This window comes from Cervus canadensis, chromosome 4 (assembly GCF_019320065.1).
Source record: "Cervus canadensis isolate Bull #8, Minnesota chromosome 4, ASM1932006v1, whole genome shotgun sequence".
NCBI classification, from domain to species: Eukaryota; Metazoa; Chordata; class Mammalia; order Artiodactyla; family Cervidae; genus Cervus; species Cervus canadensis.
Genome location: NC_057389.1, coordinates 98175343 through 98189210, shown reverse-complemented (window position 1 = coordinate 98189210; position 13868 = coordinate 98175343). Strand labels below are relative to the sequence as shown.

Genomic DNA, 13868 nt, shown 5'->3' with positions numbered 1-13868 from the left:
GCAGTTGCCCAAGTTGCAACCCACTGCAGTTGCCCATGGACAGTGTGTCCTGAGGGGAATTCAAGACAGGAAAACTGATGAAACACTCTGCACTTTGGATTTACCAAGCCCCTAGATAGTTAAAATGTGTAACTATGATGTTACACATTACATGTGTAAGGAATAGTTTCAGTGACTCCATATTCTTGCATCTGCCCATAGATAGAAGAGCACTAAAGTCAGCAACTTGAGATATCTGTTGTGATTAACAGTACTCTTTTACCAAGATGTATGTCTGACTATAAGTATTTACCAATCAAAACAATTCTTCTATACATTGGCTCATTCCCTATCTCTTTGGAGCAGCCCCTCAGACTTCCCTGGTAGCTCAGATGGTAAAGAATCTGCCTGCAGTGCAGGAGACCCAGGTTCGATCTCTGGGTTGGGAAGATCCCCTGGAGAAGGAAATGGCAACCCACTCCAGTATTCTTCCCTGGAAAATCCCATGGACAGAGGAGCCTGGAGGGATACAGTCCATGGGGTCACAAAGAGTCGGACACAACTGAGCGACTAACACACACACACAGACACACACACAGACACACATTCCTCCTTTCCTCCTCCTCCTTCAGAGGTAAGGAAAGGCTGTGTGGATGAAGACAGGCTTGCCTTATCAGTAAACAAAGGGTGTTGTGGCACAGCGACTGGCCAATCATCCTGAGGGGATTTAGGAAGAACAGGATACTAGCCCTTTAGATAGCTAAGGTCCCTATCAAAGGAATGATTCCAGTAAGCCCCGATGGTTCCATTTTCCCGTACATTAAAAAAAGCACTACATTCATTAAGATGCCTGGTTTTCTTTAATCAACAGCAATATTTTGATAGTCCAACTATCTGGTTTTTGTTGCAAAAACTCCTATATACCTGGGTTCTGAGAATCTCTCTTCCTGGAGCAAGTCTGCCAAATAGAATATTAACTCTCAACTTTTAGGCTGTGCATTTTCTTCAGTCAACAGCTATTTCCTGGCTACATATGTGTGAGTGCTTGCATGCCTATTTGCTTCAGTCATGTCCAACTCTGTGACCCTATGGGCCTTAGCCCGCCAGGCTTCTCCTTCCATCGGAGTCTTCAGGAAAGAAAACTGGAGTGGGTTGCTGTGTCCTCCTCCAGGGGATCTTCCCTGCCCAGGGATCAAACCAGCATCTCTTAAGTCTCCTGCATTGGCAGGGGGGTTCTTTACCACTAGAGCCACCTGGGGAAGCCCCATTTCCTGGCTATAGGCATCAGTAAGATCCCTGAATAAAACTTAACTTTTACATTATGCGTTTTTCGTAAGTGAACATCAGGTTAAAAATACACACACAAAAAACCAAAACACAATACCTAGGAAGACTGCATGTATATGGACTGAAAGATTCACTTTTTAAAAACTTGACGATTACATTTTTTAAACCACGTGCTAGCTTGTTTAAAAAACAACCAAAAAACAAAAATCAAAAAAAAACCTCACCCTATTAGACTGCTCCTCCCCAAACCATTTTTTTGTCTTTTCTAAAGAAATGCTAACAAATTTCCTGGTATGGACCAGGATACTGGTAGCTTTGGGTCTTATCAGATGTCTTCAGTCTGCATTAATGAGTTTTCTCAAGGCTGAATTTCCCATTCCTGTGGCTCAGGTACAGTGGATCCGAAGGCCTGGGTTCCAAGCTGCTAAGGTGGGGTTGAGGTAGAAAAATATGAGACAGTCAGTGTAGCGTAGGGTCAAAAGGAAAAAAAGGACTCGATTTCTTGTTTTAAAAATCGAATTCCAATCTCCACTTATTTTTTACATAAGTGTTTGCTGTTCCAGTTTGTTGACATTTAAAGGGAATGCCTCTAAGCTCCCTTGACCTGAAGGCCATAAAACACCAGGACAATTAGCAATTAGACAGGACAATTAGCAAGTGATCCCGGAGAAAAACACCAGGTGGCCCGTTAACTTTAGAACAAGGTCCTTAGATAATGGCCTGAGGTCATCAGAAAAGGTGAGGTGAGAGGTCACGAGAAAAGGTGAGAGATGGACTCAATATCATAAGAAAATTCAGCAACTGGGAGATCAGGAAAAAAGGGTCATAAAAATTGACAAACTGATACGATTTTTAGACCAGGGATTATGTACACTGGTATCCTAAACCAACCAAAAACAAATAGGTGGGTCAACATTAGTAAAGATATAAACTGTTGTGATTCCCGCGGTTTTGGGGAACGCTTCCCCCCGTCTCAGTGACTATGCTGGGAGCTCTATACTTCTACTCTTTGAAACCAAACTTTGCCTTTGTGAGTATCTGCGCGTCCCTGGAAGATCATTCCTTCGCGGGTTGTTCCTGGATTCTCCTTTCAGGATGGCCCTCACAGGAGGTGCTCCCCTGAGAGTCCACGTCTAACCTGCGCACACGGGAAAAGCCCACGCAGCTCGGTGCGTACAGAACGATTTGACGCGAGGGGTTGCACGCAAGAGGTCCCACGCTGCGGTTTTCCAGCCCAGTCCCCACCCCGGTGCTTGCAGCTCAGGTCCTAGCAGCTTACAAAAAAACGTTTTTTAAAGGAGTTTTCAAATGAAACTGCTTCCTTTTCGCACAAGAGTCATTTATAGGAGAAGTGACAATCCCTGTAAGATTTCAGCGTGCGAGGACGTGGGTCGGAGCGAAGCGCATCTCTGCTAGCTGAGCCGGACTGAGTGTACACCGCTGCCAGGACCTAGGCAGAGTGGCGCGGCCTCTGCTAGGACCCGGGAGGCTGTGGTACACCGCTGCCGGGACCTTGCGTGGAGAACACCCCTGCCAGGACCCTGCGCCGGGCGCCCAGCCATTCCAGTCGCCATTTCTTGTCTTCTGTCCCTGCGCTCCACCTCTATCAACGCATTCCTGTCCCTGACTCTCCGGCAGCACTTTTAGTGCGTCCGGGTCCCGGGCTCTCCCAGCCACCAGTGCGCCCCTTGTTCGCATCCCTGTCTGCGCCCTCTAGGGCCCCGCCGCTGCCGCCCTGGCGCTCCCCGCGGGCCCCGGCGAGGCCGCCTGCGCCCTGTGCCAGAGTGCGCCCCGCGACCCGGTGCGCGCCGACTGCGGCCATCGCTTTTGCCGGGCGTGCGTGGTGCGATTCTGGGCGGAGGAAGACGGGCCCTTCCCGTGTCCCGAGTGCGCCGACGACTGCTGGCAGCGCGCCGTGGAGCCCGGCCGCCCGCCGCTCAGCCGCCGCCTGCTGGCGCTCGAGGAAGCAGCTGCGGCGCCCACGCGCGACGGCCCGGCCTCTGAGGCGGCGCTGCAGCTGCTGTGCCGCGCCGACGGGGGCCCGCTGTGCGCAGCTTGCCGCATGGCCGCGGGGCCCGAGCCACCCGAGTGGGAGCCCCGCTGGAGGAAGGCGCTGCGCGGCAAGGTGCCCTTCCCCGGAGGGTGCCCCGTCCCTCTTTTCATCACCAGACTGCTCCCTGTCCCCCCTCCGCATTCTCTGGATGGCGCCTTGGCCCCCAGTCTCCATCCTCTGGCCGGTGTCCCAGCTGCCCTCCCCATACCCCAGATAGTGCCCTGTTCCCTTTCCTTCCTCTGGTGCCCAGTACCCTTTCTCCCATCCCAGGACGGGACCCTGGCCCCCTTTCCCACGCCTGGACGGGGCACTTTCTCCTCCTCTCTCTCCCTCCACCTCCCTGCCCGCCCCCGTACCCGCGTGACTTTCCCAGTGTTGAACTGCCCTGCCCCGCCCCCCTTGGCAAAGAGAGTCCTGCTGAGGGCCCCGCATGCCCAGCCCCCGTGGTGTCACTGCCCTGCCCCCTGGCATGACGTCATGCTACGGTAGCCCCACCCCCACGGGCAGAGTCCTCTCTGTGGGTGTAGTAGTCGCTCAGTCCTGTCCGACTCCGACCCCACGAACTGTCGCGTGCCAGGCTCCTTTGTCCATGGAATTTCCCAGGCAAGAGTGCTGGAGCGGGGGTGTGGCCTGAGGGCACTGCCCCTCTCTAGTCCTGTGCACCCTCTCCCATTCGGTCTTCTCACCTGCTCTGAGCCCTCTGGAGTCCCTTCATCCACTGTGTTCTGGAACCTTCTGCACTGTGCTCTCAGCTGTTTACATGTGGCACTTGGCTCTGGGTCAGAACCTGCCATTGGAGTCTGGTCACAGCTGAGGGCTGGTAATCCCAGGGACCCGCTGGTGTGTGTGTGTGTTTGGAGGGGTGGGGAGTGCAGCGTTATTTCTGAGAGAATAAAGACAGCCAGGCCCCCAGAGTGGAAAGAGTCAGTGTGGTCCCTGCCAACCTGAGGGGAGAGAGTAGCCTGTTTGAGGGTTCATGTGTCAGGGATTGGGTCCTGGGGTCTTCTTAAGCAGTGGGATGTTGCATCCAGGGGCTTCCTTGGGGTTAGAGCATGTGGCCAGGGGACTGGAGTTGGACTCTTCCTGGTGAAGGACCCCACCCACCCAGTCAGTGCATGGAGCTGGGCAGTCCCTGTGTGTGCCCATGGTCACCCTAAAGGGGGCCACCCTCCGTCCCTCTGCTGGAGACAGTAACACGAGAGTCCTCAATGAATAGTCTTGTGTAGTTACTCTGTTGGATTCTTAGCACAAATATTTCTGTCAGGCTATAGAGAGCATAGTTGGTCACCAAGACCCTTTCTGCAGGTGTCTTTTGAGGTGTTTGATGGGCTAAGATCATGAACCTGGGCCTGTGGACTGCCTGACGGGATCTAGTAGTGTGATGGCCCTCTGGACTGGGCTTTGGTGGGCCCTAGACTTTCAGAAGTGGCCACACACCCCATAACCAGCGTCTTTCTCCAGGAGAACAAGGGGTCTGTGGAGATCATGAAGAAAGATCTGAATGATGCTCGGGATCTGCATGGCCAGGCTGAGTCCGCTGCTGCTGTGTGGAAGGCAAGTGGGGTGGGGTTCGAGTCCACGTGAACAAGGAAACAGGGATGTGACCCTGTTTGGCAGGGCCTTCTCACCACCGCTGATCACTGTACAGTCAGACGGTCAGGGACCTCTCCTCCCTGGAGGTGGTCAGTGGTGGATGGGTGGGGTCTCTGGGTAGCCTGAGGACACGGGTATTCCTGCTGCCCACCCATCCTGTAGGGACACGTGATGGACCGGAGGAAGAAGGCGCTGACTGACTACAAGAAGCTTCGGGCCTTCTTTGCCGAGGAGGAGGGGCGATTCCTACAGGAAGCAGAGAAAGAAGAAGGGTCCCTGGAGGACGAGGATGAGGACCCAGCGGAGAGGTTCAGGTCTCTGCTGCAGGCTGTGTCGGAGCTGGAGAGGAGGCACCGCAACCTGGGTCTCAGTATGCTGCTCCAGGTGGGCACCCAGTCCTGGTGGTCAGGGGAGGGCAGAGGGGATGCAGATTCGAGAATTGGCAAGAGGGTAGCTTATCAAGAGAGAAACCTTCGGACCAGCACTGCCTGGCTTCCATTTAGGGCTGAATTTCAGGAATGAGTAATCCAGGAGATTCTGGCTTCCCCCCACATTTGCAAAGAGGGAGTGCTTGCATTCCAATATTGAAGCACTGGGCCCCTACCCTGTCCTTGGGCTCTACGGGTAGTAGCTGGCCATGAGGTCAGAAGAGGCAGGGATCTTGGGGACGGTGGTGGTTGCCATGCCTTCATCCTGAATGTCCTCCTTACTCTGCCCTGAAGCCTTGCCTAAAGCTGGGGATTCAGGGCTCTTTGCAACTCTTGAGTCTGATCCTGGAACCGGTAGCTGCTGTCCTTCCCTCCTCTGAGCCGAGAGGTGCTATTTTACCTCTGGTAATAGTGGTTACTCAGCGCCAAGTGGGTGCTGACTGTGGGTGAAGAGACACGAGGGTCTGGTGGGGCTGGATTCTGCAGTCATCTGGCTTCTAGGATAGAAACTCGCTCACTCGTTCCCCTCTCTCCCTGTGCAGTGAAGTGCTGCTTGCCCAGGCAGCAGGCGGAGGAAGCTGTTAACCATCCCTGGCCTGAGGCAGCTCCTCCCTCTGCCTCCTTCTGGACCCCTTGCCATCCTTCAAGACACCCCCAGCCCTGCGTGTCTTCTCCTAGGTGAATATGTGGACTGTGAGCTCAAGGTGCCCACCTGGGGTTGCTGACGACAGTGCTCTGCCGCAGAATGTTTGTGTTCCCTTTTCCTCTGGGTGTTCATGTTTCCAGGCTGTAAACATTTCACTGTAGAGATCTGTATTGAGGGTAAGTTAGCCCAAGTGTATCCTGACTCCATAAAGTTCTTTTTGTTGCCCCAAGTCTCATCAGATTTGCCGAGATCTCCTTGAGCCGTGATCGTCATCTTCAGGAGGCTTGGGCTGTGCAGACCTGCTCCGTGATGGGGCTGCTCCACCAGTCCTGCACGCCCAGGCCCACAGACCCACACCCATGCAGGGCACAGCAGTTAAGGTGAAATTTGAGGTGACTGTCAAGGGAAAGGAATGTTCAGTGTGCCTGGGTGGGGATGGTGGGCCGGTCAGACTTGTCACCTCTGCTTGAGGTCCTTGAACAGTGTAGGTTGCACAAACCTACACCTACTATGGCTCGGGGTCTGTCCACAGATACAAAACCGGGGTGTTCAGGGACAGTGCAACCCCTTGCTGGCATGTCTTTCAGGCTGTATGTCTTCTCTGCCTCTTAATGTATCTCCTCAACCTGTTCTCCTCTCTCTTCTCCGTCTTCCATCCCTTGGATGCCAGTGGTTTCCCAGGAAACTGTCTTAGCATCACCCTCCATCTGCCTTGTCTGCCCCTCACTGACCCAGGAATTTTTCCTAGGGCAGCAGGAGCGATGTCAGGGTCAGGCCATCCCCAGACCTCACCTTGATGTGTCATTTTCCCTGCACCTCTGACTTGCCTTCATATTCGTTCTGCTGGATGAATTTAGCAAAACTCCTTATTTAGTGTCATTGTGTAGATTCCTTCAAGTGACAAAAATGTAGCACAAAGTGACAAGATCAAAGCACAAAGGGGTGTGAGAATTGACACAGACAGGCTTTTAGGCTGGTGGTTGAGGCTATGAGTTGTTCCCGCAAGTGCAGATTTGTGATCAGTGGCCCATTTCTGGATGAACCCTCTGAGACCTGGGCCTTTGTGTTTCTGTGAGCTTGGGGGTGGGTTGCCTGCCTGGCTGGCAGCCGGCACTCAGAGACTACTGAAGAGGGCTTGCTGTAGCCAGTTTGCTTGACGTCCCTCCTCATCTGTCCTCCCCACGCCCTGGCCAGTCTCCAAGGAGGCACCGCGTCTGCCTGTGCCACGTTGGGGGCTTCTGTGGGTTGGACTTGGCTGTGATGAGCCCTCCACCTCCTGCTTCTGCTGCATGAAATTGGGGTGCTGCCCCAGTTTCCCATGACTGGAGATCCAGCTGCCTGTTTTTCTCCTCTGCAGGGATCTGCTGGGAGGCCTCCCCGTTTTCCTCGAAGTTGACTGCTTCAAGACTCAGAGGGCTGGTGTGCAGCCCAGAAAAGTGGTAGCCCCTGGGCTCCCAGTGCTGGGGAGAGAGAGGAGGTCTGACACCAGCATGGATCTGGTTTTTCTGTAACGGTGTGTGGGTAGAATTCTCAGCCCACTGATCGCCTCTCCATTTCTCTCACACAATGTCTACATAAGAATGACAAGCGGAGGGTGGAAAAAGCTGCCAGGTTTTTGAATAGGAGAGACACGTCCATCCTCTAGGCAAGCCGTAGGACCTTGGCCAAATAACCCTGCAGCATAGATGGCCGTTGATTCTGGTGAGATTTGACTTCTTGCGTAGCAGTCCCTCTGAATGTCCAAAGCTCTGTGTTTGCTGGACTGTATAGCCAACCCTTGCCATCTCCTCCCTGAAGTCAGCCCTCACCCCCTGCTCCCTGCTCACTGGTCACAGTGGCCTCTCTGTTGTGGGTCCTGTGTTCTCTGTGGAATAATGTTCCTTTTCCAGATGTCTCCGTGACTGGTCCCCTCATCTTTCTCTGCTGAAATGGTATTTCTAGAAACCTCTCAGTGGAGGAGGATCTTTGCATGCTCCTGCCCTCGAGGACATGGTTGAGTAGGGTCCCAGTGAACGTGTGGCTTTTCCTCAACCCAGGTTCATTTGACTGGTTCAGGACCATGTCTGGCTTTGCATATCTGAGGTCAGTGCAGAGGCATGAGTGAACGGAAACCCAGGCTAGGTGGACAAGAAAAGTTTTGTCTGCCAACGGTAGGGAGCACATTTCAAAGAAATTTCGTTTATTCATTCAATACCTAGATCCCTTTCCTTTTAATTCTTAGAGCTTTAATAGGAAAGGCGTGGATAGTTAGGACCTGTGGCCTGTTTTCAGGGTCAGGATCCTTTGTCCAAGGGGAGCAGAGGGAAATGCTGAGGGTTGTTTTCACACTCGTAGTTGAATTATTTCATTAGATTGATGATGACAAAATAAGAGGGGATACTTGCACTCTTGATATAGAGAGACTTGCATGTGAAAAGGCCGGTGGGGTACTGCCCCAGCTGTTAGGATGACCTCAAGCTTGAGTGGGGAGTTGCCCAAGAGGTGCTGCTGCCCTTTGGGAGAGCAGCCTGAGAGGGTTAAACTGAATGACTAAACCAAAGAGAATCAGGCCAGCCAAGAACTTACAGGGAACTAGTGCCTCTTCAGGCTGGGTAATTTGCTAGAAAAGCTCCTAGAGCTCACTGAAGGCCCTCGTGCTCACGGTGAAGGTTTATCACAAAGAGGAGACAGGTTAGCATCAAGGGGAAAGACATCAGGGAAAGTGCCAGTTGCGTTGTCTTCTTGTGGAGTCAGGACAGTGTCACTTCCAGCATCTGTGTGTGACCAGTCGGATGAAGCATGGCTTGTGGAGAGGTGGGTAGGCTACCTGACTTGGTGTCTGTAGCCTTCATCGGGTCCATTGCATCTACATGCTGACACTCAGCCTGGCTGGTCTCTCCTGCAGCCCCACAGGAGATGGAGTTACAGGACCCAAAACTCCTGCTACACATCAAAAGGTCAGACCACCAATGTGGCCCAGGCCCACAGGTATATCTGTCAGGGCCCAGAAGTGACTTCCAGGTTGACTCCACTGTGTTTGCTTCCATATGACTTGGCAATTCCAGCCTTGGGTCGGTGTGCCAAAAAGATGCCAGCATGGTTCTATGAGGGAACATGCACAGGATGGATACTGAATCACTTGCAGCATCGGGAGGTTGGAGGTGACCCAGGTCCGTGTTAGTTACCAGAAAGGTGGAAGTGGGGGGTGCCAGCATGGGGAGCAGTGCAGTGGAACTGGTTCTGCCACATGACATGGGCACAGGGGGGGTCCCAACCTGATTTTCATGTCCAGGAGAACTCAGGGGAAGCTAGGCTGCTGACAATCTTGATGCAGAAGTAGGTTTTTCCCAGGATGTGACCTGCTGGAGAGGGTGGGGCAGGCGTCATGGCTACTTCCAGTCCTGCACAGGGGCAGAGCTCTGTGCAGACCTATAGATTGATGCCCATTCTTGGCATTGTTGGTAGAATGCCCCCCTCACTCTGTCCTGCCATGGGGGAATGGGTCAAGGAACACAGGGACTACCCTCAGTGGTTTGACGAGAATGCTACCATTGCTTTTCTGCTGCCAACTGACAGGCTGGGGACCATCTGGTGCTGGAAATGGTTTCCTCAGGTGAGCTGGTTGGTCTTATAAATATGCCTCCTCCGTTCAACCAAGTGTCCCATGGCCAGAGTTAATACAGACAGGAGGAGTAGATGTTTGCAGTGTCCAGACCAACGTGGTTTGTACCCAAACTGCAAGGAGTTCCTGCAAATTCATGAAGAGCCAAAAGTGCCTGGAGTTAAAACACAGCAGAGACGTGGACAAGCAAGTGTGTAAGAGGAGCCGGAGAGCTCAGCAACCCAGGAGGAGATGCTCAAACTCAGTTTTTGTAGCAGAGAAATCACATACCCACAAGCATAATGACACACTTGGGTTGATGGAGATGGGAAAGCTACCATGTGTTGTGACCTGTACTGCTGCGGACTTCTTCAGCACTGCTCCCAGCTGTCGTCAGATTGGGGCGTCGTGACCCTGGACCCAGTGGCCCACTCCCAGGTGGTGTTAGTCTTCTCCAGGCCCACAGGGGGATGCACACTTAGGTATCCTCTGCACCATTGTCTTGGGGTAGGCAGGACGAGTGTCAGTGCCCCTCAGTGGGGGAGGTGGAAGGTCAGATGGGGGTTGGAGGCTCTAAGTATGCTGAAGCCCTGAGATAAAGAGATACAGAGCTGCTAGACACAGTGGAGCTTATGGCATGTGGCTGTGGCACCATGCTGCAAACAGTGAGGTATAAACCCGCATTTTACGTGTGCACAGGGAACACTTCTGGTTGGAAGAACACTTCAGGCTGGTAAATGGAGTCCATTAGGGTAGTTTCCCATGGAATGGGGAATAGCAACAAACAAAAGGTAAAGAACCAAGGTGACACACAGGACTGGGATGGAAAATGAGAAGGGGAGATTCTTTGGTCATCCTCAGACCACTCAACTCAGGACTTCCTGTTAGGAAAGGAAGTTGGGTTCTGGAGTATTTCAGGTCACTTTTGGGTTTCTGTAGAGGCAAGCTAGTTCTTTAACTAGCTCCCTATCAAATCTGGGTGTCTAGGTGTGTGAAAGGAGCCTTAGAAGTTTTGGAACATTAAGGTGGTATGCATGCTGGAAAAAGTTGGGGCCCCTTGCAATAAGTGAACAAAGAATAATGTGCAAGCACTCCGGTTTGATCTTACAGACTCTGGGTGTGTCTGGCCATCTGCCTCACTCGGATTTCAGGCGACCTCCCCTCCACCACCTGTATTCTCAGGCTGACTCTGGGGAGGCTGTGCCTTCTCACCTTGGAGTGTCTACCTGTCTCTCTGTGGAGACCCAGCGATGGCAGCTTCAAAGCCCTGTACCCTGGATGTCTGAGCTTCATTCGCCCTCAGGTGTGGGAGGAGTGGAGTCAACAGTTCTCCCCTGGGGTTCAAAGATGGCCTCAGGGCACACCTAGTGTTTTCTCGGGGAAGGCTGGTGCCTGGGAGGAGATAAAGGCACAAGGTGGCTGACAGTTGAGGCACCCCAGTCTTTGCCAAGTCAGGTGGTACAAACGTGAGGTGCTGCATTTCCTAACAGAATCTTGATCAATTTGAAGATAGATAAAGATCCTTAAGCCTTTTTTTTGTTGTTGACATTTTAATTTCTTTGGAATACAAGTCACTTTTTGCAAGCTAAGAGGCAGATCAAGGTAAGGCAGTCCAGTCCTCTAGAGATCCAGGCCAATTCTTAAAATCTTCAGCAGAATGACATTGTTGTAGGAAGGGGGCCCCCCCCCTCCAGGGCCCCAAGAGTGGGCTCTTGTCTAATACTTGGAAAAGAATTGTCCAAGGAGACGTGCTGAAAAGCAAGAGACTTAATTGGAAGAAGGCACCCAGGTGGAGAGCAGCGGGGTAAGGGAACCCAGGAGAACTGCTCTGCCTCGTGGCTCACTGTCTCAGGTTTTATGGTGATGGGATTAGTTTCCGGGTTGTCCTTAGCCAATCATTCTGACTCAAGAGTCCTTCCTGGTGATGCACGCATCACTCAGCCAAGATGGATGCTAGTAAGAGGGATTCTGGGAGGTGGTCAGACACGCGGTGTCTCCTTTTGACCTTTCCTGAACTCTTCTGGTTGGTAGTTCCGTATTCCTTTCCAGGACCTCCTGTCATAAAGCAACTTGTGAATGGTTACTAGAGAGCCTGGCCAGGGTGTACAGTTTCAGTCAGTGTGCTTCCCTACAACATCATAATACAAGGAGCTAACAACAGGGTTTTAAACTCTAAATAATAACCATTCACCTATATTTTTTCCTCATGAAACAGCCAGAAGTCTAGTCCGTAAGGGCATGATATACATAACATCTTGATCCACACAGGACAGAGTGATCCAGGTTATATGCTGGCCAGCCTATCAGTGAGCCAGATCAGAGCTGGCTGAGGACTGGTGAACAGAAAAAAGTGTTTACATTTTGAAAATTTACTCTGAGGTTTAAGAAATTCCTAGTTGTTAATAAGAAAGCAAATAGGAAATATAGATGCACCACACTGATATTTGATTTTGCCAAGGTCTTCCACTAGAACACAAAGTTAAGGGTATGAAGATAAGACACTTATTTTCAAAATAAATTAGTAATAAGAAATCTGACATATTGTATTCTTCCATTTGCCACAAGAACATATTGACCATGAGGACTATTTAAAAGAATGCTCAACTATAAAAAGGGTGGTGGCAGAACACTTTCCACTACAGAATAACCTCCCACTTTCCCATACAATTAATACTGGTATGATGTATATTCATGCAGAAAAACCTGTCAGGAGCTTTTGCCAGGGCCAGGAAATGACAAACAGATAATGCCCTGATAACAGTTACTTGTGAGCTTAGTTAACATCTTTTAGGATGGACCAGTAAAATCTGACCACTGTTTGGTTAAACATCTGCAAACTGCAGAACTCCTCAGGCCTTGGTCATTGTTTCTGCTCAGTGTCTTAAAGCTGGGTTCAGTTCCATCTGGGACTCTCTTCTTCAGGGCTGGGGTGGGTGCTAGTCATCAAAGTCTGGAATGTCATTGTGGGAGTATCCCCAGTAGTTTTTTGGTGCACAGTAAGCGACGCGCAGGTGGTAAAATCCTGGCAAGAACACCAGGATACCAATGATCAGAATAGGAACGGCCGGTCTGCACACCTACCCCCACACCCTGGCCCCCAACCCCCGTCGTCCCACCTTTTGTAATATAGTCTGCCCAGCAGGAGGGAGCCTATGCTAATGAAAAGGCTCCAATCAAAAACTACTGTAGCAAGCACAATGGCCGTATATGGGATCTTAGGAGGGCTTAAGTGTTTCCCACAAAGAACACCTTTAATAAATTGGATCTCATTACATCAAGAAAGAAGGAAGATTCCCACAGTCTGCTGGCTTTAGTAGTTAAGTTTCTCCTTGAAGGTCAGTGTAGCCATCAACTGTACTAGAGAGTCTTGAGTATTTCACTTTGCTACTGGGAATTCCAGTAGCCAGGTTGGTAGGAGACGGCATCGTAACACGCTGACACAGAGGTGACCTGGCCGGCCGCGGGCCGACGGCTAGCTCACGGTTGGCAGCTGGAGCGCCCCAGGCCTCCAAGTCTTTTTGTTTTTAAAAATAACCTTTTGGACTCTTGGGGTTATTAAACCTTCATTCCTCTGCTAGTGAGTCACTTCTACTTGATAAGCAAGTCTTTCAAATACTTATAAAACTATTTATTTTAGAAATGAAATGTGCATTAAACATTGTCATAAATACAACAAATGATTGAATAATCAGAATTAAATTTTCACAGGCGATGGCATCAATTAAGGAGGAAAGGAGTCTCTGGAAAAGGCAGCCAAGAGAAGTTGCTCATGTTTCGTGAAAAAGAATAGGCAGGTCTGAGAAGTCAAAAGAACACCTAACAAATTGGTTATATACACAAGGACTCATGTCTCCTATTTGCCAAGAGCACAAGACTATCATCTGGTAACATTTCTCAATCCCACATCTTGGATCAACCACTGAATTCGTTCAGTGTGGAGAAGTCTCTTCCTCCGCACAAGCAATCTCTCTTAGTTGCTTTCGCCTCAGACTCCTCTCTTGTTAATTTTAAAGATTTTATCCTCATGGTTAGGTTGCTGAACACCAATCCTCTCTCCGGAGACTGAGCAGGTCTACAAGGGCTTCCCCTGCACCTCCACGTGGGGCTACGCTGAGCTCATGGCTGCCCATGCTTCTGCAGAGACCTATAGCCACCTGTGCGTCCCGCCCACTTCCTGGGGTCTGGCGCGACATTCTATGGCCAGATCAGCTGGTCTTGGGCTCGGAGTTTCTGAGGCTCCTGGAAGGCCCCTCTCAGGCCGTCCGGGCATGGTCATCTGTCCCCTTGGGGCCAACAGCACCG

General features: G+C 51.3%; 1 protein-coding gene across 1 annotated transcript; it reads left to right on the top strand.

Moving 5' to 3' along the window:
- Positions 1-2792: 2792 nt before the first annotated feature.
- Positions 2793-6215, top strand: RNF187 (ring finger protein 187). The gene is made up of 4 exons (XM_043467054.1): positions 2793-3391; positions 4781-4873; positions 5075-5296; positions 5883-6215. Exons 1-4 carry the CDS (start codon positions 3329-3331, stop codon positions 5883-5885), a joined length of 381 nt encoding a protein of 126 aa, XP_043322989.1. The 5' UTR covers positions 2793-3328; the 3' UTR covers positions 5886-6215.
- The last annotated feature ends 7653 nt before the right edge of the window (positions 6216-13868 follow it).